The sequence below is a fragment of the Emys orbicularis genome, chromosome 2 (assembly GCF_028017835.1).
Source record: "Emys orbicularis isolate rEmyOrb1 chromosome 2, rEmyOrb1.hap1, whole genome shotgun sequence".
Lineage (NCBI taxonomy): Eukaryota > Metazoa > Chordata > Testudines > Emydidae > Emys > Emys orbicularis.
Genome location: NC_088684.1, coordinates 1,532,562 through 1,558,503, shown reverse-complemented (window position 1 = coordinate 1,558,503; position 25,942 = coordinate 1,532,562). Strand labels below are relative to the sequence as shown.

General features: G+C 56.1%; 1 protein-coding gene across 1 annotated transcript in view; it reads left to right on the top strand.

Moving 5' to 3' along the window:
• Positions 1 to 10,740: 10,740 nt before the first annotated feature.
• The window catches only part of SHARPIN (SHANK associated RH domain interactor), a 40,239-nt gene continuing 25,037 nt past the window's right edge, over positions 10,741 to 25,942 (top strand). Inside the window, exons 1-6 of the mRNA XM_065399332.1 lie at positions 10,741 to 10,983; positions 21,087 to 21,261; positions 23,364 to 23,468; positions 24,094 to 24,235; positions 24,604 to 24,694; positions 25,043 to 25,322. Coding sequence (XP_065255404.1) covers positions 10,741 to 10,983; positions 21,087 to 21,261; positions 23,364 to 23,468; positions 24,094 to 24,235; positions 24,604 to 24,694; positions 25,043 to 25,322 — 1,036 coding nt within the window. The remainder of the gene's footprint in view (positions 10,984 to 21,086; positions 21,262 to 23,363; positions 23,469 to 24,093; positions 24,236 to 24,603; positions 24,695 to 25,042; positions 25,323 to 25,942) is intronic.

The following is a 25,942-nucleotide window of genomic DNA, read 5'->3' as shown; positions in this document are numbered from 1 at the left end:
GGCGGGGAAAGCTCGAGCAGGGCGCCTCCGCCTCGGCCGCCGTCCGACTCCTCGCCGCGGCCCGCCAGGCCTCCGCCCGCCTCGACATGTCCCCGGCTAACCGGGGCGGAGCGACTGACCGACAGAGCCCGCACTACCCTGGCTAGCGGCGGCCACCGACCCGTCTCCTCAGGCGCCGGACGACAACAAGAGCCCCGCCCCGCCCCCCGAGCCGCGATTGACCCGCTGCCCCTCTCGGTCCGCCCATTCCTATTGGAGGAGAGACAGGCCAATCACCGCACTCATATCCCCACATTGGCTAGAACGGATGCAAATCAAACACACAGACCCGCCTACCGACGGGAGAGAGTCTGCATCTGATAGGCTGCGGCTTCCCAGGCCCTGGTTGGCTGCCTGGGACAAAGCCGGAGCCGCTGTCAGTCAAGTGCGGGTGGCCTCGACCCGGTGCTCAGGGTGGGGAGACATGGGGAGGAGAGGGGTAAAGGGAACACAGGCTTCAGGGGGCGTGTCCCTGCCCCGGCTCCCCGGGAGGGGTCAGTCCCCTGCATCCCCCCACAGGTGCATCCCAGGCACCCCTCCCTGGGGAGGGGGTCAGTCCCCTGCATCCCCCCACAGGTGCATGCCAGGCAGCCCTCCCTGGGGAGGGGGTCAGTCCCCTGCATCCCCCCACAGGTGCATCCCAGGCACCCCTCCCTGGGGAGGGGTCAGTCCCCTGCATCCCCCCACAGGTGCATCCCAGGCACCCCTCCCTGGGCAGGGGTCAGTCCCCTGCATCCCCCCACAGGTGCATCCCAGGCAGCCCTCCCTGGGGAGGGGGTCAGTCCCCTGCATCCCCCCACAGGTGCATGCCAGGCACCCCTCCCTGGGGAGGGGCCTTTCCCTTGCACCCCCCCATAGGTGTGTCCTAGGCACACCGCACCCCAGGGAGTGGCCTGTCCTCCTTACCTTGACTGGAGCAGCCCAGGCACCCCTTCACTTCCCCAGGGAGGGGTTCACCCACCAGCCAGATCTGCCCCAGCCCAGGTCAGTTCCATACATTCCCCATCAATTCCCCACCCTTATTTCACCCCTACCCCAATAACTCCTCTCCCCCCTTGGGGGACCCGTCCTTTCCATCAGCTGTTACCAGCCCCTAGCCTCTCGGGCTGGCTTATCCCTGGCATGGGATGTAGCAGCCCACATCCTTTCCTCTCAGGCAAGGGCCTTTGCACCATAGGGTGATATCCGGAAGCTGAAACTTAGCACAAAGCAGCTGCATTAGCCAACAGAGGTGTGAGCAGAGTGCAGACTGCACAGATGTTGGCTGGCTGGCTCTTTCCAGAGTGAATTTAAAGTTAGGTCCTGATTTACAAGGTACTCAATGGTCTGAGCTGCTTCAAAAACTACGCAGCCACTTGTGAGCCTCACAGACAGCTGGGCTCTACAGGAACACTGAACCGAGAACTGAGATAAGGCAGGTGCATGGAACACAGCATTTCCAGCTGCAGGACCCAGCTATGGGACACCTAGGAGAGCAGCTGAAAATGAACCTGACCATGTTCCAATCTGAATGCAAGGCCCACCTCTTTGAGAAGGCCCACATCACTCATCCCAGTAACAGATCAGCCAAGAACTGGGGACGTTCGAGGGGAAGAAGTGGAAGGGAAGAAGGAATTTAAAAAAATAAATGAAAAAAGCCAACCGCCCGGAAATGGCCCCAGGAACAAAGGAAACTGTGAGAAAACGGCCACTTGGTGCGATCTTTAATTGTTGTATGGCAGTTAGATGGGAGCTTGACACTCTGCAAATCAGAACCTAGACATTCTTTTCCCTGAGGCTGGCGTATTCATTTCATGTCCACATTTGAGATAAGCCCAAGCACTGGTGCTTCCTATTTTGTTTTCTACCAACAAGAAATCAAGAGGGTTATGACCCTGACTGGGGAAAATGGGGGTGGGCAGGTGTGAAATTTCAGCCCCAACTGAGCAAATATGATTTTCCTCTGATGTTGCCAGACCAACACAGGCAAGAATGAATGTTTGCAAGGCTGACTCTGAGGGCTTGCATTGGACAGGTCTACTGTGCTCCCCTCCCAGCCAAACTCTGTGAGCTCCTAATGGAGAACATGCCGCTGTAATATGCACATGCTGTGGCTACTCACAACTTTGCAGTGACAGCTAGGAGAGCCCTAGCTCCTCCTGCATAGGCCCCTACTAGTTGAGTTACAGAGGAATCTCCTTTAGCAGGGATCAGCATAGGGCCCATGACACACACTGGAGCAGTTCTGCTTCTCTTCGACCCGGCCAGTGGTGCACATACAAGCTAGCCAATTAACTACTCTATGTTTTTATTACGATGACAAAGCAGTTCATAAAAGCCACTGTGGTCCTGCTAGGTTAGTAGCTGGTCATTGGCAGTAGCCTGTCAGAGATGCTTCCGAGGCAGGTGCAAGGAACCCCTGGGCTGGGCAAACATTTGTGCACTAACATTTGTGAGCAGTAAATAATGAAGAGGACAGGTCAGTTATACAGTGCTCTGGATCACATGATAAGCTGGGGGGGCACAAGCAAACATGATGCATTTTAAAACGGCCAAATGTGAGGTCAGACATCTAGGCACAAAACCTGTAGGCCACTGTGACATTACCCAGGGTACAATCTGGACTGACGGACAGCTGTGTCTCTCAATTCTCCAACCTGGGGTGCCTTTTACACTGCTTCGCTATGACAACAACCACTCCCGGTCCGCCCACACAGCCTCTAGCATGTAAATCACTCCCAGCTATACCGAATGAGTGCTCTAGCCAGCCAATCCTGAATTACATTATAGGGCAACAGCAGCAAACTCCCAGTCCCAGACTTTCCCCCAGAAATGTGCATCTGGTACTGCCTAGCGCCCTCCTGGGCAATACAAGCTCCTAGAAAGTCTGTCATTTCATTAATAGAAAATTATATGCAAAAACCTTGTTATCTCATATGGAGTATCCCGAACACTTCAAACACACACTGCTACAGATAAAACAATAAAACAAATTTATTAACTACAGATAGATTTTAAATGACTACAAATAATGAGGCATAAAAGTCAAAATTGGCTACTGTGATGAAGTGGGAATGTTCTTAATGTTTTCTCTGAGTGCTGTGTGCGTGCCTCAGTTTCCCCTAAGCATTTCTCGAGTGTCTAGGGGGTGTGATTGTTGCAGAGCCCTAGGGGGCCAGTGTGATGCTGTCTGCACAAAGAATGGCTGACACCCTGTCTCCTGGCAACTGATGGCCTGGGCCCCTCCTCTGCAAAGGTGTCAACTGAAGGTGTTGGAGAACAAAGAGATCAGGTGACCTGGCCTGGGAAAGAGACAAAGGCGAGAGGAGGGGCTGGAGTTTTTTCAGTTTGGGGCTGGCTGGGAAAATGGAGGGGCGCCCAGACAGAGCTCTGGCCTCCCTTCCCCCTCCTCTCCAGATGGACCTGACTGAGGGGGTCCTGTTGTCTGTACCTGCAAGAGCTGTCTTGGACTGTGTTCCTGTCGTCTAAATAAACCTTCTGCTTTACTGGCTGGCTGAGAGTCATGGTGAATCGCAGGAAGCCGGGGGTGCAGGGCCTTGTCTCCCCCACACTCCGTGACAACTGGTGGCAGTGGTGGGATCTACTGCACCCCGTGGGTGGCGCTTCCTGCAGTAAGTGACTGGGGAGCAGTAAAACAAAGGGGGATTAACAAGGACCCTGCGTGCTGAAGGCTCAGAGAGGGGTGGTTTCAGGGGGCGGAGGAGCTACGCTTAATCCCTGGGAGTGTGTGACCAGCAAGAAGGACTGTTGCAGTAACGGGGTCCCCCTGGGGACTGCGGCAAGCAGTCTCAGGGACAGAGGAGTCTGCGGCTCGACCCTGGGAGAGAGGTGGTGACCTGGAGAAGGGCTGGCACACTAGGGGTTCTTCCTGGAAACCGTGGGGAGCTGAGAGCACACAGGCCTGTGAGTCCACAACTTGGGAACAGTGAAGTGATGGCCTATCACCATCTCCTTAAGAAGGACACTGTAATCCTGTGCAAAAAGAGAGGGTTACGCATTGGGAAGTTCACCAAGGCCCAGTTAATCGTGCAGCTGGAGGACGAGGACCGCTCTAAGGAGCAGACTCCTGACCCAGGTGGGGCTACAAGAGGATCTGGGAGCAGCTGGAGCAGTAGCCAGGCATCCCCAAGAGTCCTGTCCCCAACCAGACGGGGGTCTTCACGATCGGGTTCCCCATCAGGGGATCGGAGATGGACGGGATTGGAGCTGAGTCCGAGAGAGCGAGAGGACCGTGAGAGACAGCGAGAGCCCAAGGAAAAGCTGCAGGAGAAGCAGCAGCAGCATGGACTGGCGATGGTGGAGCGGAGAGGCATAGGGGGCTTCCCAGGGGTGAGTGGGGATAGACCCCGGGCTGCCAGTTCCGCAGGGAGCCTCGACACTAAATTGCTGCCCCTGGTTAAGGAGGGGGGGATGTGGATGCCCACCACACTGCTTTCACGCAGGCTGGCGATTTGAATCAGGGGGACCCTGCGGAGAAGCCCCGGTATCTAGCTCCCTTGCCATAGACGCTGTCAGCCAGATATGGGGTGATGGACAGGCTTCCACTGCTGGCCCCGGCCTATATGTCGGCGTGGAGTCTCCTGGGCTCAGGCCCCTCGGACCCTCAGTGGGAGCAGAAGGTGGTGGTCAATGGGGAGACATGCCTGGGGTGGCGAGACCCTTGGACAGAGAGAACTGGTGTCAGGCTTTGGGTGGTGCAGCCGCAGATGCTGAGGGGCGGTGTGACCTGGGTGAAGGTCCCCGGGAGGAAGGCCCTAACCCTGCCTACGGCCCAGATCCCTGTGCAGACCCAGGAGGGGTCGGGCTGGCTGGTCGTTGGGGTTCTCCAGGATATCGACTGTGAGGTCCTGTTGGGGGGTGACTGTGTCTCTTTGGGACAGGATCCAGGCCCCACTCCTGTAATGGCCGAGGATTTGAATTTGAATCCAGGGAACCAATTGGCTAAGATGGAAATGGTCAGTGAAAATGCAAATGACTTGGCTGGCGGGGGGAGGAGCTGCAGGGCTCAGGATACCTGCCTACCTGTAACCAGATCCCTGGGGCTGAGTGTGTCAGAGAAATGCTCCCCGCCCCCCTGCACACCGGAGAGGGGGCTCACGCTGGCTCTGATGCTGTAAGGAGAGCAGAGAGCTCGCTGCCTGCCCCCACTGGGGCAGCAAGGGCAGCGCTGAGCATGGTGGGAGCTGAGACCCCAGCTGAGTGGGGGGGACACACAGGCAGGGCAGGTCGGCAGACAACCAGGTTTGCCTGGTCCAGGCGTGCTGCTGGGAAGTGATTACACAGCAGGGAGGAAGCTACCAGGGACAGGGCTCAGAGGGGCTGTGACCCCAGGCCCAGCCAGCGAGAGGGAGCAGGTCCCACTCCCTTCCCCAGCAGCTGAATTGCAGACCGAGCTGCAGAAGGAGCCCTCCTTGGAGAAGCTGAGGGAACTTGCTGGCCACAGCGCTGCAAACGACTTTGGGGAAGGCTGCAGGGACAGAGTCCTGTGGGAGAAGGGATTCCTGTACCGGGAATGGGCTCCCCCAGGGGAAGTAGAACTGTGGGGAATCAGGAGGCAGCTGGTGGTGCCCCAGAAGTATCGCCGCAGGCTATTGTACCGGGCCCAGGATGTCCCTCTCTTGGGACACCAGGGGATCCAGCGCCCCAGGCAGCAGCTGCTGCAGAACTTTTACTGGCCCAGAGTCTGTGACACCGTCCTTACAGACCAGGGGTCCAATTTCATGTCAGCCCTGCTCCAGGGCTTGTGGGAGAAATGTGGGGTCTGGCCCACCTGGGCCTCTGCATATCAGCCTCAGTCCAACAGGCTGGTGGAGAGATTTTATGGGACCCTGAGGATGATGCTGAGGACTCTTATGAATCAGCCTCCGCAGGACTGGGACAAGTACCTGCCCCACTTGCGGTACGGGGAAGTGCCCCAGGAATCCAAAGGGTTCTTCCCTTTTGAGCTGCTGTATGGGAGGAGAGTGAGGGGACCCCTAGACCTGGAAAGGGAGGATTGGGAAGAGAAGGGGAAGACCCCCTGGTGGATTTCTTCCCTGAGATGGGAGACAATCCTCCCATCAGGTGTCCCCCATTCAGAGTCACTGGGAAAACAGCCCAGGACCTGGAGAGAGAGGTCAAGGACATGCTGGCTTTAGAGGTGATCCAGCCATTCAACAGCCCATGGGCTTCACCCGTGAGGTTGGTCCCCAAGGAAGACGGGATGATCTGGATCTGTGGGGACTATCGGAGGCTTAATACCATCACCGTGTCCGATGCCTACCCCATGCCTAGGCCTGGGGAGATTCTAGACAAGCGGGGGGGGGGGGGGGGGGGCTCATTACCTCTCTACTATGGATCTCACCAAGGGCGACTGGCAGGTGCCTTTGGACCCAGACGCCAGGTTGAAATCTGCCTTCACCACCCCTTTGGGGCTCTTTGAGTTCCTGGTCCTGCCTTTCGACCTCAAGGGGGCATCAGCTACCTCCCAGCGCCGGGTGGATCGGTTACTGAGGGGGATGGAGAACTTGGCCCTGGCGTACATCGATGACGTGTGTCTTTAGCCAGACCTGGGAGGAACACGTGGCCCAGGTGAAAAGGGTGCTGGGCTGCCTCAAGGAGGCAGGACTGACGGTAAAAGCTGGAAGGTGTAAGGTGGGGATGGCAGAGGTATTGTACCGGGGCCACAAGGTGGGGAGCGGCTGCCCAAGCCCAGGGCTGGCCAAGGTCAAGATGGGGGCTCTTAACCAAGAGAGCCCGAATCGCAACCCTCCAGACCAGAGCACTGGGAGAAGACCTGTTCTCAGTTTGAACCCCAGGGGTATTGGGGTGGCAAAAGGGCACGGGCCACATAAACCTTCCCACATGCGGCCTGCGAGTGCCATCAAGCACAACAGACCCACCGGAGGGCATGAAACTGGAAGGGCCTGGTGTAACTCCCACCAAGGAAGGGGAGAGGAGCTGGGGCATCCATGGGAATGTTGGTGGGTTCGAACTTCCCCAGGTCACTGGCTAAAGTGACCCCGCTCAGTACAGTCTCGAAGGGGGGAGAGATGTGACAAAGTGGGACTGTTCTTAATGTTTTCTCTGAGTGCTGTGTGTGTGCCTCAGTTTCCCCTAAGCATTTCTCGAGTGTCTAGGGGTGTGTGATTGTTGCAGAGCCCTAGGGGGCCAGTGTGATGCTGTCTGCACAAAGAATGGCTGACACCCTGTCTCCTGGCAACTGATGGCCTGGGCCCCTCCCCTGCAAAGGTGCCAACTGAAGGTGTTGGAGAACAAAGAGATCAGGTGACCTCCTGGCCCGAGAAAGAGACAAAGGCGAAAGGAGGGGCTGGAGTTTTTTCAGTTTGGGGCTTGCTGGGAAAATGGAGGGGCGCCCAGACAGAGCTCTGGCCTCCCTTCCCCCTCCTCCCCAGATGGACCTGACTGAGAGGGTCCTGTTGTCTGTACCTGCAAGACCTGTCTTGGACTGTGCTCCTGTCATCTAAACAAACCTTCTGTTTTACTGGCTGGCTGAGAGTCCCGGTGAATCGCAGGAAGCCGGGGGTGCAGGGCCTTGTCTCCCACACGCTCCGTGACAGCTACAAAGTAAATAAAAGGTAAAATGCATCTAATACCTAACTTAACAAGCTAAGTGAATTCAAAGCAAAGGTTTCTCTCACCACAGACCTTAGCAGTCTTGCTGGCTGGAATCCTTTCAGTCAGGACCCCTCCCCCAGTTCAGTGTTAATTTCCTTGTCCTTCAGGTGTTGTTGATGCCATGAGAAGAGATGAAGGGAGAGATATTTTGGTGCCTCTGTTCCCCTTTCTTATAGCTCTATTTCTTTGAAAGTCACCTCCAGCTGAGGTTCAGGAGACAGCAGTCTGTGGGACAGGAACCTCCAGCTGTTTCTTTGCCAACATGTACATTTCTCACTCACACCCTTTTTCCTGCCAAAGAACGGCCACTTAACCAGTGATAGTCCATTTTGATTTTGTTGACACCTGGCTGAGGCCTCAGTTTGCCTTTTGTCTTCAAGGAACTGGTTTGTACCTGCTCTTCTAAACTTGGAATATGTCTCACAAATGTTATATAGTAGAATCTTATCACTTTACAAACGACGTTGCCACACATATTTTACCAGGACAATAATGATCAGCACATTATGGGTTTTCAAATTATACCTCATAAGCAGGGCCGGCTTTAGGAAGTGCAGGGCCCGATTTGAATAGTTTCGACAGGGCCCCGGCAGGGATGACTCACACGGTGCTCCGGGTCTTCGCTCCGGGTCTTCGGCGGCACTGAAGGACCCGCCGCCGAAATGCCGCCGAAGACCCGGAGCGCCGCCGGGTGAGTAAAAATTAAAAAGGTGCCTAAGGTAGGCGCTCTTCTTTAGGGCGTGGGGCCCAATTCGGGGGAATCTGCCTAAAGCCGGCTCTGCTCATAAGGCATACTTTGTACAAAATCTATTATAGCTTTGTAAAAAGGGTGAACATAGGGATACAGACTGTCACAGCCATAATCACAGGATGAGGACTCTATTCTAGGAAGCAATGACTCTGAAAAAGATTTGGGGGTCATGGTGGATAATCAGCTGAACATGAATTCCCAGTGTGACGCTCTGGCCAAAAGGGCTAATGTGATTCTTACATGCATAAACAGGGGAAATTTGAGTAGTAGAGAGGCTATTTTACCTCTGTCTTGGCACTGGTGTGAATCCTGTGTCCAGGTCTAGTCCCCACAGTTCAAGAAGGATGTTGAAAAATTGGAGAGGGTTCAGAGAACGGCCATGAGCATGATTAAAGGATTAGAAAACCTGCCTTATAGCGATAGACTCAAGGAGTTCAATCTGTTATAGCATAACAAAGAGATGGTTAAGGGGTGAATGGTTCACAGTCTATAAGTACCTACCAGGGGAACAAATATTTAATAACCATAGCTTCACAGAAGTGTAGGACTAGAAAGGACCTCAATAGGTCATCTAGTCCAATCCCCTGCACTCAAGGCAGGACTAAGTAATAACTCTAGCAGAGGAAGGTCTAACACGATCCAATGGCTGGAAGTTGAAGCTAGACAAATTCAGACCGGAAATAGGGTATAAATTTTTAACAGTGAGAGTAATTAACTATTGGACCAATTTACCAAGGGGCGTGGTGGCTTCTCCATCACTGACAACTGTTAAATCAAGGTAAGATTGTTTTACAAGATCTACTCTAGTTTAAAAGGAATTGTTTTGGGGCAGTCCTCTGGCCTGCCACACAGGAGGTCAGACAGGCTGATCAGAGTGGTCCCTTCTGGCCTTGGAAGCTGTGAACATGCCCCTGAAGAAAGCTCCTCCCTACACCCTGTCACCCCATGGCTGGTTTGTACTGCGAAGCAGGAGCATTTGAGTCCAGGTTACATAGAAGTTCTAATTCGCTATTATTTCTATTCCGGTAGCATCGAAGAGCCCTAGTCACAGACCAGGCCCCCAGTGTGCTAGCACTGTACAAACAGAACTAAAAGACAGTCCCTGCCCCAGAACTTATAATCTATGTGTAAGACAAGAGGTGACAGACAGGGAAGCCCAAGGAAACACTCAGCCGCCAGTGGTCAGCATGGCAGGCACTGGTCTCCTCAGCACACCAGCAGCTGAACCATGGTCAAGTGTTTTGTAGACGTCATGGCAGACGGCAGCTTGGAGGTGGGATCGGAACAATCTTTTTTGGAACCCTGCGATGCTCTGGCACGTGGGGAGACCTTGTGCCAAGGTGACTGTGCAGTAAATCTGGGCATGTGTCCTGCTGCCAGACCAGGGCATGTGCCCTACTGCACTGCCTGTGGCCTACGCCTTGCTGTACATGCGCACCCGTGTCCTGCTGTATGTGTCTGTCCCTGCCCGCGGCATGCTGTACTATCCACCCATGGTCTGTGTGCCGCTTCACATGTGCAAAGGTAGCTGGCTGCATGTGCCCGTGGTCCACTCTACTGCCAGCCCCTGGCCTGTGCCCCACTGCATGTGCCTGCCTGTGGCCTGAAATACTGCCTACCCATGGACTGGGCTGCACTGTACGTGCCCGTGGCCAGGGCCGGCTCCAGGGTTTTGGCCGCCCCAAGCAGCCAAAACAAAACAAAAAAGCCGCGATCGCGATCTGGGGCCGCAATTCGGCGGGAGGTCCTTCGCTCCCAGGCGGAGTGAGGGACCGTCCGCTGAATTGCCGCCGAAGAGCTGGACGTGCCGCCCCTCTGCGGAGCGGCCGCCCCAAGCACCTGCTTGACAAGCTGGTGCCTGGAGCCGGCCCTGCGCGTGGCCAACTGTACGTGCCCGCCTGCGGCCAGTGCCCCTGTGCCCATGGCTGCCTGAGGCTCCCGCTATGCGTCAGTGCCCCACTGCACTGCTTGCCCAGGGTCAGTGCCCCACTGCACTGCTTGCCCAGGGTCAGTGCCCCACTGCACTGCTTGCCCAGGGTCAGTGCCCCGTGCCATGTGCCCGCCCCCGGCCTGTGCCCCTCTGCAGGAGCCCGCCTGAGGCCCGCTGTCCTGCCCAGCCGTGGTCACGCCCCGCTCCACACGCCCGCCTGGGGCCGTGTCCCGCGGCACGTCCCTGCCCACGGGTGTCCTACGTGCCCACAGCCCCTGCCCCTGCCCCAGCCCGCCCGTGGCCAGGCCCCGCCGTCCCGCCCGGAACGCTGCGGCCGGGGCGTGTTTCCAGCCGGCCGGCGCGGAAGTGCGGCGGCCGCTCGGCTCGGCTCGGCTCGGCGGCGATGGCTCTGCCGGGCGCGCCGGCCCCCGGGCCCCCCAGCGGCCCCGCGCCGCCCCCCACCGTGCTCATGTCCGTGCGCGTCTGGGCGGCGCGGCCGCTCGGCCTCCTGCCGCCGCCCGCCGGGGCCTCGGCCGCCGGGGACGCGCTGCTCCGCCTGCAGCTCAGCGTGCGGCCCGGGCCCGGCCCCGGCGGGGAGCCGCTCTTCCGCCTCGCCCTGCGCCACACGGACGCCCGCCGGAGCGTGGTACGGGGGGGCCGGGCGGGGGGTAAGAACTTGGGGGGCTGGGCGGGAGTACGACCTGAGGGGCCGGGGTGGGGAAGGGGTAAGAACTTGGGGGGCGGGGTGGGGAAGGGGTAAGAACTGGAGGGATATGGCCTGAGGGGGTGGGGCAAAGGGGCCGGGGAAGGGGTAAGAACTTGGGGGGCGGGATGGGGAAGGGGTAAGAACTGGAGGGATATGGCCTGAGGGGGTGGGGAAGGGGTAAGAACTTGGGGGGCAGGGTGGGGAAGGGGTAAGAACTGGAGGGATATGGCCTGAGGGGGTGGGGCAAAGGGGCCGGGGGTGGGGAAGGGGTAAGAACTTGGGGGGCGGGATGGGGAAGGGGTAAGAACTGGAGGGATATGGCCTGAGGGGTTGGGCAAAGGGGCCGGGGGTGGGGAAGGGGTAAGAACTTGGGGGGCGGGGTGGGGAAGGGGTAAGAACTGGAGGGATATGGCCTGAGGGGTTGGGCAAAGGGGCCGGGGGTGGGGAAGGGGTAAGAACTTGGGGGGCGGGGTGGGGAAGGGGTAAGAACTGGAGGGATATGGCCTGAGGGGGTGGGGCAAAGGGGCCGGGGGTGGGGAAGGGGTAAGAACTGGAGGGATATGACCTGAGGGGATGGGGGCAAGGCAGGCTGGTGCTGGGCGGTGATAAGAACTGAGGGGGTGGGGAGGAGGGGCCCGGGGTGGGGGAGAAGCAGTGGGGGGGGGGGTCAGGTGAGACTGAGGTAGGAAGCGGAGGGCCTGGGAGGGAACATGTACTGGGGAAGCTGGGAAGGGGGGTAAGTACTGAGGGGGTTGGGGAGAGGGCAGGTACTGGAGGTTACGGGGGGTCGTGGCAGGAGGGGTCTGAAGAGGACAGTTACCCCCTCCTCTCCAGGGTCAGTCAGCATCAGCCCCCACACCCCAGCCCCTCCCTCTGTGCCTCAGGATTGGGGTTTCTGCACCCCTGGTAGGGCCCTCCACTTGTCCCACCGCCCCAAAGGAAGGGGCCCCGTTTGCTCAGCCACTTTTGAGGCAGGAGTTGCACAGGCCTGTGCCGCCCCAACCTGGTTACTGACCCTGCCTCCAGAAGAGGATTTCATGACTGAAATCTCCCACCCCATGGCTGCTTAGGGGGCCCATGTGGGACTAGCCGATGCCCCCAGGAGGGACCCGCCATTAGACTGGCCCCAACTGACCCCCTTGTTGGCAGTCTCAGCAGAGTAGCCAAGGACTGAATAGACCCTGGAGCCTGAACTCTCTTCTCACCCTTAGGGGAGGGTTCCTCCGATGCAGGCGAGTCAGCTACTGGGGACCGTGTGGAAGGCAGCTGCACTCTCCCAGCTCAGGGGATGATGGGAGGCCTCCAGAGGCCTGTGGTGGTCCCCCACCGCCGGTCACAAGTGTCCATGTTCGCACACAGTCTTTACAAACACTTGTCAGGTTTCCCTGGGAGCATCATGGGCAGCAGCCATTCTCTGCTTAAAGGCTGGGCTAGAAATACCTTCCCCCGACCTGTGTGTGGCTCTGGATCATGTACAGCAGGGGTCGGCAACGTTCGGCACGCGGCTCGCCAGGGTAAGCACCCTAGCGGGCCGGGGCCAGTTTATTTACCTGCTGACGCGGCAGGTTTGGCCGATCGTGGCCCCCACTGGCCACGGTTCACCGTCCCGGGCCAATGGGGACGGCGGGAAGCCGCGGCCAGCACATTCCTCGGCCCGCGCCGCTTCCCGCCGCCCCCATTGGCCCGGGACGGCGAACCGCGGCGAGTGGGGGCCGCGATCGGCCGAACCTGCCGCGTCAGCAGGTAAATAAACTGGCCCGGCCCGCTAGGGTGCTTACCCTGGCGAGCCGTGTGCCGAACGTTGCCGACCGCTGATGTACAGTAACTCAGGATGAGACAGCACTGAGGGGTTCTGCAAAATAATTCAGGTGATAAAGTCCTTAGTCTCCGCTGTGAGTGTGTGAACAGCAGAGTGTAGAGATTTGTGTGTGTTTCTGACTGGGGATTGAGTTCCTGGCTGTTGTATAAGATGATGTCTGGTGGGACGGGAATTCTGAAGGGTTGTCTGACTCCCAGTGTACGGCGAGGCCAGTGAGGAGAAGGAGCTGCGTTTGCATCGGAGAAGCAGAGTTCTGTTAGGTAAACAGGAACGTCAGCTTTCCCTCTCTCACCCCCACATCCTTCTGTGTCCCAGCCTGACATTTATTCTATGTCCTTTCTTATACAGTGCTAGTCACTGCAGGGTCTGAGTGCCTTGTATGAAACGACATGACCAGCGTCTGTTCTGGGGTGTTTGTTCTCTCATCCTCTCCCCAGGGGAGAAGTGTGTGCAGGGGGGTGCTTTGTTTGGGTAGTTGAAGTATACTCATTGCTCTGTGTCTGCCAGCAAAGGCAGGTTAGAGAAATGGGCCTGGCTCTTGAAGTGGAAGGTGGGGAGGTTTAGGATGGCCCATAGGTTGTGGGGGAGTTCATTCCACAGGCTCCGGCTGGCCCTGAGAAATTTCTGTCTCCTGCACAGGCGAGTTTTACCCTTACTGCAGGGAGTCTGTTGCACCAGAGGAGTGGAGCTGTTGACTGTGGTCTTCATCCCGGAATGTTAGGCTCTTTTACCTACGCTGGGCCCAGGCCATGGAGCACATTAAAGATACGGACTGAGATCTTGGCCATTGTCTTCCATGAATGCCTCGGCCAAGAGGCCGGTGTCCACAGCACTCTCCTCTCCTGATGTAACTCACCTTTCTAACCTCTACTTTTAACTCTCTGATGGAGGCTTTACTCATTCAGCTCTGAGTGCTGACAGCTGCATGCTGTCAGAAGGCTCCATCTTTGCTCTTCTCCTCCTCTGGAAGCACCTACTTGGACTTGGACTTTCCCAGCTTTAACCGTCACATCATTTCTGTGGAGATGCCACCTGACTCCATCTCCCTCTGCACTGATTGACTCCTCCCCTCTCATCTCTTCCAGCCCTGGATACCTCAGGCTGAAGAGCTTCCTGAGTTAAACCCTTTCCTCTCTCTTCTGCCCCTTACTCTCCACTGAGACAAAAGCTCAGAGCCGCCATTTCCTCTCTTTGACCTGTCGGCCGCCTTCAGCGCAGTTGACCGTGCACTTCTGGAAATGGGGTCCTCCCTTGGCTTTCATGACTGTCTTCTCCTGGTTCTCCTCCTGCCTCTCTAATCGCTCCCTCTGGGTGTTCTTTGGGGGATCCTCTTCACAAATTCAGCTCCCAGCTGTATGCTGAGGACTGACAGCTACCTCTCTGCCCCAAACCTGTTTCCCTCTGTCCAAACTGAAATCTTGGCCTGTCTCTGTGACCTCTTCTCATGGATGTCTAGCCGGCAGCTCGAGCTCAACCTGGCTAAAACCAAGCTCTTAATCGCCACCCTTCCCCAAACCTGCCCTGCTACCCCCTTTCTTGATGACTGTAGACAACACTACCATTCAGCCTGTCACTCAGGCGTGTAACCTGGGTGTCCTCTTCAACTCAGACCTCTCTCTAGAGCCTCGCGTCCAGACTGTACAGATCACGCACAACATTTCTGCTTCGTGTTTCTAAGATCCAGCCTTTCCTCTCCATCCACACAGCTAAACTTTTCCCCAGGTTCTCACCATCTCATCTCTCTCACCGCAGCATCCTTCTCTCGGGCTGTCACACACACCACACCGTCTTGCTCTGCAGCTGTCCACTCAGAATGCTGCTGCCAGGATCGTTGTCCCAGCCCATTGCTCTGACCGTGTCACCGTCCCCCTGCATGCTTACGCTGGCTCCTCCTTCTCTAGCTCATCAGACATACGCTATTTGTTTACATTTTCAAGGCCCTTCGACTGTCCCCAGACTACCTGTCACCTCTCAGTCAGTACTGAAAGGCTGGGTCCTGCCTCCAATCAACTCAGGATTCCAGCCTCCATCACCCACTTGTTGAATTTTCAAACAAGCCCCTTCCTGCTTTCTCCTGTGCTGCCCTTCACTCTGGGGAGGAGCTTCCCGTAAACATCCGCAAAGCCACCTCGTTTCCTCCTCCACGTCCTTAACGCTCTCCTTTGCCTTGATGCCTACAAAATACTTGACAGGTGGGCCCTGATGTGCTGAGAGCACAGCTTATGCTGATCAATGTCCTCTTGTTTCCTCCTCCTCGACTGTCAGTCTATCTGTATCCACCTAATGTCTCATCTTGTACGTAGGTTATAACTCTCTGGGCCAGGGACTCTGTGTTCTGTTTGTACAGTGCCTAGCGCAGTGGGGTCTGGACCCTGACTAGGGCTCTAGGTGCTACCATAAGAACATAAGAACATAAGAAAGGCCGTACTGGGTCAGACCAAAGGTCCATCTAGCCCAGTATCTGTCTACCGACAGTGGCCAATGCCAGGTGCCCCAGAGGGAGTGAACCTAACAGGCAATGATCAAGTGATCTCTCTCCTGCCATCCATCTCCATCCTCTGACGAACAGAGGCTAGGGACACCATTCTTACCCATCCTGGCTAATAGCCATTTATGGACTTAGCCACCATGAATTTATCCAGTCCCCTTTTAAACATTGTTATAGTCCTAGCCTTCACAACCTCCTCAGGTAAGGAGTTCCACAAGTTGACTGTGCGCTGCGTGAAGAAGAACTTCCTTTTATTTGTTTTAAACCTGCTGCCTATTAATTTCTTTTGGTGACCCCTAGTTCTTGTATTATGGGAATAAGTAAATAACTTTTCCTTATCCACTTTCTCCACATCACTCATGATTTTATATACCTCTATCATGTCCCCCCTTAGTCTTCTCTTTTCCAAACTGAAGAGTCCTAGCCTCTTTAATCTTTCCTCATATGGGACCCTCTCTAAACCCTTAATCATTTTAGTTGCTCTTTTCTGAACCTTTTCTAGTGCTAGAATATCTTTTTTGAGGTGAGGAGACCACATCTGTACACAGTATTCGAGATGTGGGCGAACCATGGATTTATATAAGGGCAATAATATATTCTCAGTCTTATTCTCTATCCCCTTTTTAATGATTCCTAACATCCTGTTTGCTTTTTTGACCGCCTCTGCACACTGCGTGGACATCTTTAGAGAACTATCCACGATGACACCAAGATCTTTTTCCTGACTCGTTGTAGCTAAATTAGCCCCCATCATGTTGTATGTATAGTTGGGGTTATTTTTTCCAATGTGCATTACTTTACATTTATCCACATTAAATTTCATTTGCCATTTTGTTGCCCAATCACTTAGTTTTGTGAGATCTTTTTGAAGTTCTTCACAATCTGCTTTGGTCTTAACTATCTTGAGTAGTTTAGTATCATCTGCAAACTTTGCCACCTCACTGTTTACCCCTTTCTCCAGATCATTTATGAATAAATTGAATAGGATAGGTCCTAGGACTGACCCTTGGGGAACACCACTAGTTACCCCTCTCCATTCTGAGAATTTACCATTAATTCCTACCCTTTGTTCCCTGTCCTTTAACCAGTTCTCAATCCATGAAAGGACCTTCCCTTTTATCCCATGACAGCTTAATTTACGTAAGAGCCTTTGGTGAGGGACCTTGTCAAAGGCTTTCTGGAAATCTAAGTACACTATGTCCACCGGATCCCCCTTGTCCACATGTTTGTTGACCCCTTCAAAGAACTCTAATAGATTAGTAAGACACGATTTCCCTTTACAGAAACCATGTTGACTATTGCTCAGGAGTTTATGTTTTTCTATGTGTCTGACAATTTTGTTCTTTACTATTGTTTCAACTAATTTGCCCGGTACCGACGTTAGACTTACCGGTCTGTAATTGCCGGGATCACCCCTAGAGCCCTTTTTAAATATTGGCGTTACATTAGCTAACTTCCAGTCATTGGGTACCGAAGCCGATTTAAAGGACAGGTTACAAACCTTAGTTAATAGTTCCGCAACTTCACATTTGAGTTCTTTCAGAACTCTTGGGTGAATGCCATCTGGTCCCGGTGACTTGTTAATGTTGAGTTTATCAATTAATTCCAAAACCTCCTCTAGTGATACTTCAATCTGTGACAGTTCCTCAGATTTGTCACCTACAAAAGCCAGCTCAGGTTTGGGAATCTCCCTAACATCCTCAGCCGTGAAGACTGAAGCAAAGAATCCATTTAGTTTCTCCGCAATGACTTTATCATCTTTAAGCGCTCCTTTTGTATTTTCATCGTCAAGGGGCCCCACTGGTTGTTTAGCAGGCTTCCTGCTTCTGATGTACTTAAAAAACATTTTGTTATTACCTTTGGAGTTTTTGGCTAGCCGTTCTTCAAACTCCTCTTTGGCTTTTCTTATTACACTCTTGCACTTAAGTTGGCAGTGTTTGTGCTCCTTTCTATAAGACAAATAACACTCCTGTGACTGTCTGTCACTGGGACACGCCGGGGCATCCACCCTAACCGTGGCTCCTGAGGAGATCCCTGTTCAGGGCGATTGCCTCACTGCTGCTGAAGCCCCAAGTCTGGAGGCAGATGTGCCCCTCATGCTGGTGCGTGCACATCTACACCGGCATGCCCGCGGGACGTCAGCTGCAAAAGAGCCGAGTGAGTCCAGCAGCAAAGGGGGGCGTTGGGATTCCCTCTCATTCTTCCTAAATCCTCCACCCTCGACTCCAGGTGGTCCAGGATGCGGGAGCCTGGGAGCAGGACCACCTCTCCTCCAGCCTCTGCCAGGGCATCCTGTTCGCTCTCCCCTCACCTCCTGTCTCCAAATACAATCAAATACCTTCCTCCTGTTCCCAGAGCTCTGCCTTCCTGCCCTGCTCGCCTGGAACTTCTTAGCCACCTGCCTCCCCTGCACTACTCTGCTCCAGACTGGGGCTCCTGCCCCTTCCCCGCTCGCCTCGTGCGCGCACTGCTGTTTGATAGGAAATCATCCCTGCCCCATTGCCGCTCCACCAGTATTGCTGTGGTGAGTGCTAGTGCAGGCAGAGCAGGTAAAAACGCTTGTGCCCTGTCTGCTCTAGTGCTCACTCTGGTGGATGTGCACAGGGCTAGTGCCAGGGAGGGGTTCCCCAAAAGGGGCAGACAGCCCCTGGGATTCCCCAGTTGAGGGGTGCTCTTTCCTTTATGCTGTCTCATCTGCCTCCGAGTCCCTCCCTCTCTCTAAGCTCTCCATTTCTCATTGGTGTGTGAGGGGCTCTCTGGACGCTGCTCCAGGAAATGTGATCTGGTAAAGGCCAGGGCCTCTCAGCTTTCATTGGAAATGTTCTCTAGGGCAAGCTGAGGTCATGTCACCTTCCCTGCTTGCTGCTGCTGTGCTGTGTGGGTAGCTCAGCTGTGTCGGCGCAGCCCTTTCCCTTCCCTGAGACAGGAGCCTGCTCTCTGCTGCATGCGCGACTCATGTCTGTGCCGGATTTAGAGGGCTAAGGACATCCCCTCGCAGAGGGTGTTGCAGTATTTCCAGCGGGGGTGAATGGAAAGGAGACAAGCTTCATTTTGTAGTTCCGCTGCCTTGGTCTCCCCCGCTGATCGCTTACCTGGGGACTCCGGACAAGTTCGCTTCTGTCTGGGGTTGGATTTCACCAAAGAGCCATTTTAAGGGAATCCCCTTCCCTACCTGTCTCTTGCACAGCTGACCTCCAGGGCAAAACCCTGGCTGGAGGGTATTTTCCCTCGGGCTGTAAGGCTGCTACTGGACTGTTATTTACAGGAAGAGCAGGGGAGTGCACTAAAAACCCTCCTTTGTAGCATCTGAGGCTTAACACTGCCCTCCTTTCTAAGCCAAAGTGCCCCAGGCTGAGTCAGCGTAGCCCAGCACCCGCCCCACAGTGACCGTTGGGTCATCTGCCCTTTCAAGAAACAGAAACAGGTTTTCCTGCCTTGTGCAACACATCAGGCTGGTGACATTGCCGTGTCAGATTGCAGAGCAGTGAACCTGGCCCCACTGCTGCTAGCAGATGACAAGTGACTTTCTCCTCAGCTGATGGGATTGGCAGTGAGTGTAAAGACGTGTGAGGGCACTTCATGAAAGCCCCACTTCTGCTACAAGCACAGCCAGGCTGTGGGACCAGCAGGTAACACTCAGACCTGACCCAGTGTAGAAGGGTAGCTCACCCTGACCCGGCTGAGCTTGGAACAGCAGGGTCTTCTCCTCTGCCGTCCCCTGCTCACAGGGGCTGCAGCCCTGTGGTGGCCCATTGGTTCTCATGGCTGGCCCTCCGCAAGAGGCTAGACCCCCGGGAAATGCTTTTCATTTGTTATACATTTTTGGAAATTTCTTCTTGTTTGGTTTTATGCATTCCCCTACCCTGGGGGTCAGGTCCTCCCCTGGGGCGTGGGGAGGCCCGGGTGGGGGGGTTGCACATGAGCCTGCCCTGCACTCTTCCCACAACAGCAGCTCCTGTCCTATGGGGCTGGCTCCCTGCTCTGGGCATTGCAACCTGGTGCATAGCACTTGAATTTGGCCTGGCTGCTCCTCAGTCATGAGGACGGGGGTGGGGGTGGCCAGGATGAATTTGAGTGAGTCATGCTGCACCCCCACATGCTAGGTTGCAATTTCTGGAGCAGGGAGCTGGGCCCAGCCCTGCAGGACAGGAGCCCCTGCTGCAGGATGGGTTTTTCCATTTTTTTCCATTTTGTTTCACATTTGCAAAAAACTGGGGCTCTACAATAGTCCCACCCTGTCTGGGGGAAACCGAGTCCAGCCCAAAAGGACGCCCACACATCAGGTCTTCAGCCTGCATTCAGACTTTATTGCCTTTCAGCCCCTCTCCAGGGCTTTCTGTGCCACTGTCCTCACGGGGCTGGGAAGGGAACTCAGGTCCATCTTCCACTCTGGGCTCCAGTATGGGGGCTCTCTAAGCAGTTCTGGGCTATCTGCTCCGACCCCCTGCTTCCTCCCTCCCTCATTTTGTACATAGAGTTGGGATTTCAGAGTAGGGATTGTGTTTTCTAACATGCATTACTTTGCATTTATCAACATAGAATTTCATCTGCTCTGTTGTCACCCCAGTGTAATGAGATCCCTGAGGCACTCTGCAGTCTGTTTTGGCCTTAATGGTAGCACCCCCTGCTGGCAGAGCATGGCACTGCAAACCCCCCTCAATTTCTCCTCACCAGGGTCCTCTGTCTGTCTGGGGGATTCACGTGGCTCAGTCACTTGGAGTTCCAGCTCCCTTCCAAGGGAACACAAGTCAGACAAGCAAAGGTTCTTCTGTCCTGCCTGGGTTTCTTTCCACCCACCTCCAGACTCCGCTCCCAGCGCCTTCTGGACTACCTTGAAGTCTCTCTGCTCTGGGGTAGAGTGCTGACTCCCAGGCTGCTTCCCGGAGTCCCCTCCTTCTTCCAGCCCTTCCCTCAGGGCCTTCCACAGCCACTCAACTTGCCCCCAGGCTTCCTCCTCCAAACAGTTCTCTGGGCCTGTTATGAGGCCCAGGTGTTTCAGACTGTCACCTGACCCCAGTTAGTCCTGGGAGGCAACTAATTATGGCACAGGTGGGGCTAACTGAACAGGGCTGGCTAGCCCCAGGCCTTGTGGCCCGTAAAGGGGCAGGCCACCCTGTTACAGAGGGACCCTGGGGCTTGGGGAGTGGTCCCCTCTGAGAGCCACTGCACAGGGCATTTCTAGGTCTCATTCTTTTTAGATGTCTCTTGTGGTTTTGTGCTCCCAGAGGGTGGCAAATAGAAGTGGCAGTGGGCGGTGTCCTCTCTCTGTGGTGATGGAGCCAGTTGCATCTTGCTGAGATGCGCTCCTGTGAGAGACCTTGGGCTGAGATGGCGCAGGACAGGTGGAGGATTGCAGGGTACTTCTGTTTTGGTAACGTGTGAGCTGTGCACGGCCCAGGATTTTGGTGCTCACCAGACACGCACAGGTCGTCACGCGCTATGTTCAAGGGCTGCTTCCATCGGGCCCTCTTGTAGACTCAGCATGGGCTGCTGTTGGCCCCGATCCTGCAGACTTAGGCACATGCTTAACTTCACTTGCCGCAGTTTTCTTAAGCACGTAGCGCAGCATCAGCCCTTAACATCTGGTAAGAGGGTCTCTGGAACGTCCCAGGTTACTGGAGCCCTGGCCAAAGACAGGGGCCAGAGAGCAGTGTGTATGTGGGGGGAGGGGGAAGGCATGTTGCCTTGCTCATACCTTGGGGTGGCCTCATGACCCTCTCCTTGGTCTGTCCCCAGAGCATTGCTGAGTATAACCTCAAAGACATCTCGTACACGGTGAAGAACGCCTCGTGCCATGAGCTGACGGTCCTTAGCAGCTCAGACGACCCCATGGTGTTTCACTTCGAAGATGAGCGGGAGGCACAGAAGTGGTGGACGGTTGTCAGCAGCTCCCTGCGGGAGGTGCAGAAAGGTCAGCAATGGCAGGCCGGGTTCTCAGGGGCTGGCTGTGTCCCGGTAGCATTCACGTGTTACAGAGAGAGACGCAGGGGGTGTAATGCAGGGGCAATGCCAGGCTTCTCCTGGCCCAGGGCAACACTGGCACCTCGCCCAGAGCCCCAAGGCCATAGCCGCTGTATGTAACAAGGAGCAGATTGCAGGTCCCGCTCATATGGGGATAGGGACAGCGGGCAGGCCTGGTGCTTCTGTTAAAGTGGCTCAGCTGGGTAGCACCACAGCCTCCGCCTCTCACACCCGCTGGGTCTGGACGGCATGGTGAGTGTCGTCTGAGGTGCACGGCGTGTCTCTGGCGGTAAGCAGCAGCCTGGATTTGCTCTGTCAGTGGTGGCGATCCGGCGAATAGCGCTGGCTGGGGGCTCCAGGAAAGCAGGGGCCGGTCTCTGGCTGGGCTGTGCACTGATTGTAGATGCGACGCAGGCAGGCAGTGTCTGTGTCAGGCTGGGCTGTGGGTGGCTGGTGTGCACTGGTCAGTTATCAAGCTGGGGACAGGAGTCGGGGTCGAGCCGGATCAGGATACCAAGGAGTATCAGGCACCAGGTTACAGACAGGAGGCAAGTAGCGGAATCGGGGACGAACCAGGGTCAGGAGCTGGAGTCCAGGGTCCACAGCAAGGCATGGGCTGGAGTGGAAGCAAGCACACAATCTGCGTGTGCTCAGACAGCCCCCTAACTGGCTTCCTGGTTTGTATACCGGCATTGTCAATCAGGAGGCTACAGTACTTCCTGCAGTGCCTAGCTTCACAGGGTCCCCCAGCTGGAACCCGGCCTGAGGTCCTGTGGCGAGGCCCAGAACCTCCATGGTCCCAGGTTCTAGTCTGGCTGGTGCTTACAGGCTGGGCGTCAGCAGGACTCAGATGTGGAGAGGCAGGCAGCCGAACTGATGCTCTCCCAAGCAACACCCACTCTGACACTAGAAGGAGTCGCCACTCGCAGATTATATAGTTCTTGGTGTGGCTGTTGCTCCTCTCTGTGCTGTGATCAGTAAGAGAGAGTTAACGTTTACGCTGCCATCATTAGGGTTAAGAATTAACACTCCGCTATGATGAATGGTGCAGTCCACAATCTTTGGGCGGTGGTTTCAGGTTGGCTGTAGGCTCGGCATGCGTTACTGAAGTGGGTGCTCCTGATTCACCTTTTGAAGGTTTTCCTCACAACTGTAAGGGCTAGAGACTTAGCTATCTGTGTTTTTGTAATGCTAGCTGAGATTCTGGAGCCCCCGGTGGCAGCCCTCAGGAGTACTGGCTAACTGAGCTGCCACTAGCCAGCTCCGCTTGACCCCTGAGTGGCAGAGTGCCAGCAGGGTAAGGGTGCCATGTCTCTTCTCTCGGGCCGCAGTCAGCCATGGAGAGAACTCACTGACTTGTCTGTATATTTTAGTACAGATTGGTCAGTGGATTTAGTGCTAATTCAAGCCAGGGACTGCTGGAGCTGGGTATAGCGTTGGCTGGTTCCCTGCAGCGCTCAGCCAGTGCACAGCCATCCTGGCCTGCAGCGCTCTGCCAGGGCCTTGGCATGAGATTGCGAGACTCCTTGTACCAGCAGCTGCCCAGGGTCTCTTCCTCCCGCCCTGGCCTTGCCCTTGCTAGGAGGGAAGATAAGCCTCACCATGAGGGAGCGAACTGGTGGGAGAAGGTCTGCAGAGATAGGAACGGGCCTGGGAGTAACTGCACAGATTCCCCCGGGCAAGGGGGAAGCTGCGCGCCCACAGGATGGGAGGAGCAGAAACGCTGTCACTGCCCAAAGGGATGCCCTGAGGACCCAGGGAAACAGCGTGTGCCTGCTCCCTCGGGTGCTGCGATTGTCGGGTAACTGTGACCGTGGCGGGCGAAGCATTTCAGACCGTGTGTGCGTGAGCTGACGTTAGCCCTTCAGTCGCCGGACACCTGGGTGGGGGCAGATTGCAATTGCCCCCCTGCCATTCGCAGCCCCTCCAGGAAGCCCCCATATTGACCCACCTTTTCCTTGCGGAACTAACACCAGAGCTTCCCAGGGACGGTGCTGGCTTGGCTGCTGTGGCTACAGCAGCCCCGACGACGCTCTCGTGGTTCTCTTTCAGCTGCCGAGAGTCCCAGTGTGCTGGTGTGTCAGCCCTCTGCCAGCGGGAATGCGCTGCCTGCGCCACCATCAGACGCGTCTCAGTCGTTGGAGCTCACAAATAAAGGTAGTGAAGAGTGGCGGGTTCCTTGGCCCTTCGCGTAGGGCAGGAATTGTCACCGCACGGCAACCATGGGCGTGAAAGCCCAGGGCCAGGAGCCCAGCTCCGCCTGCTCCTCATGCTCAGGCTGCCAGACTCCTCTCTGAAAGCCGCCGGCTCTGTAGGCCTGGGACACAGTGGCCCGAGATCAGTGCCTGTGCGGGGGCCCGGTTTGGATGCTCAAGTCAGCCGAGTTCAGCTTGACAGAAATGACTAAAGTCTTGGTTGTTTCAGCCAGCGCCCTTCTTTGCTCCCACAAAATCCCCTTTTCTCTCCTACCACCCTGTGTGTGCCCCTCTAGCAAGGGCAAGTGGCGCAGGGCCACGCCGGCTGAGGCATGCAGAGGGGTAGTTGCAGTGCAGGCGTGGGCTGCTGCTCCTCCTGGGGGCTGCACGCCCGGCCCTGGGTGGCCAGAGTCAGGGGCTGACCCCGGGGGAGGAGCACTTCCCCAGTCTCCCTGTGGAGCCTGAGTGCTGCTCCTGGACTAGCCGCTAGCCTGCCCACAAGGCCAGAAGCAGCACTCCAGTGCTCACCGCGAGGCGGACACACTGACACAAACTCGCCCTAGCTCGGTGTCTCCTGCCTTTCCTAGAGGAGTTAGCGCTCCGCCTCGCGAGAGCCATTGAGTCTGGGGACGAACAGGCGGCCTCGCAGTGCGCCATGGTGCTGGCTCGGCAGCAGGCCTCCTTGCGCATCCTACTGAAGGAATCCAGCTACCCCCCCAACGAGATCAGGTGAGCCCCTTCGCACTCGCCGTGGGCACCCTGCGCCTCCCCTGCATGGAGCCAAATGCCAGTGGCCAATCTCCCTCGCTCTGCCATTGCTCCTTACTCCTGCCCTGAACATCCAGCCTTTCCAAAGGGGCCCTGGAGCCCTCTGGGGCAGGGGTGGTCTGGCACAATGAAGCCCTTGTGCTGGAGCCCGGGTGTGAGCACCGTGTGTCGGGGCAGAGGTAGTGTCTGGGTGTAACGTGCTGGGCGAGGCAGCGCTGGGATTTCTCTACCCCCTGGAGCCTGCTTGTCCCTGGCCTTCAGGGAGTGTCTAGTAGCCAGTGCAGCACTAACACAGACCCTGCTGACGGGCACCTGGCCTCTTCTCTCAGGATGAAGGTTGGAGTGGAAGATGCGACGTGCTCCGCCAACATCACCATCAGAGTCCATGCTCACATGACCATTGGGACGCTGAGGCAGCAGGTAGGACACGGCACTAAGGCACCTCCCCTCCTGCGACTGGGCCATGGGATGCCAAGTCCCACTGGCCCACGGAGTCCATTGCCTGCCTTTTAGCAGGGCCGCCCAGAAATGCTTCAGCTGTAAATTCTTAGCCGTGCTGCATGTCTGGAGAGAGAGCTGGGGATCCAGTCTGCTCCTGTCCTCTAGCAGGGCTGGTGGTTCTTCACTGGGGTCTGAGGAACGCTGGTGGACACTAGTTTGAACCCAGCTTGGCGCAAAGCCACAGGGTGGAGCTGAAAGCTTCTGGGAGGCATGCCGTATGGGGATGCCGTGGTGGTGGAATGTCCGTTGGCTTCTCCCGCCCTGCAGGTTTTCCAGGATTACGGGTTCCACCCCAGCGTGCAGCGGTGGATCATCGGCCAGTGCCTGTGCGTGGACGATCGGACGGTAGGCTCGTATGGCATTCGGAAGGACGGAGACACAGCCTTCCTGTATCTGCTGTCAGCCAAGAGGGCCAACCTGTCGGAGCAGCGCTGCGAGGAGGACCAAGTGCTGGTCATGCTGCCCCCGGCCCCCTCGCTCCCAGACAGCTCTGGCACCGACGAGAAACGCAAATACAGCACCTTGCCAAACATGGCTCCAAAGAAAGGTCTGACGTGCTTCCTACTGCTCACAGATGGGAACCCTAGGCGGGGTTGGGGCCAGATCCTCCGCTGGAGTGAACAGGCTCAGCGTCCCCTAAGACGGGAGCCAGCCACCTGGATGTACCCTAGCTGAGGATTGGGCCAGGGGTTTGTTACTGCTGAAATGCTTCCAGTCCCAGGCGCGGGTCCAGAGAGACAGGCACAACTGCAGGGTCTCAATGTGAGGATGAGACAGTGGTGTAGGGAGGAGGATTTAGGATTATTAGGAACTGGGGAACCTTTTGGGAAAGGAGCCCACGCAGGAAGGATGGGCTCCACCTAACTCACAACAGAACCAGTTTGCTGGTGTGTACAATTCAGAAGGTCGAAGGGCTGGGGGAAAGCCAACGGGTGTGGAGGAGCATGTGGTTCAGACAGAGACAGCCCTTAGGGGAGGATCAATTAATGGAGATTCTCTATATCCTTGTAAGGAGGAGAGGATGGATGTTGGTAAAGCACAGGTAGGAGGTAGTGAGGAACAGTCAGATGTAAGAGTCCCATTTAAATCTAACACATGAAGGCAAGGAACTGAATATTGACAGAATGTACAAGGGCTTGTATAGAGTAATCAATGGGACATGATAAT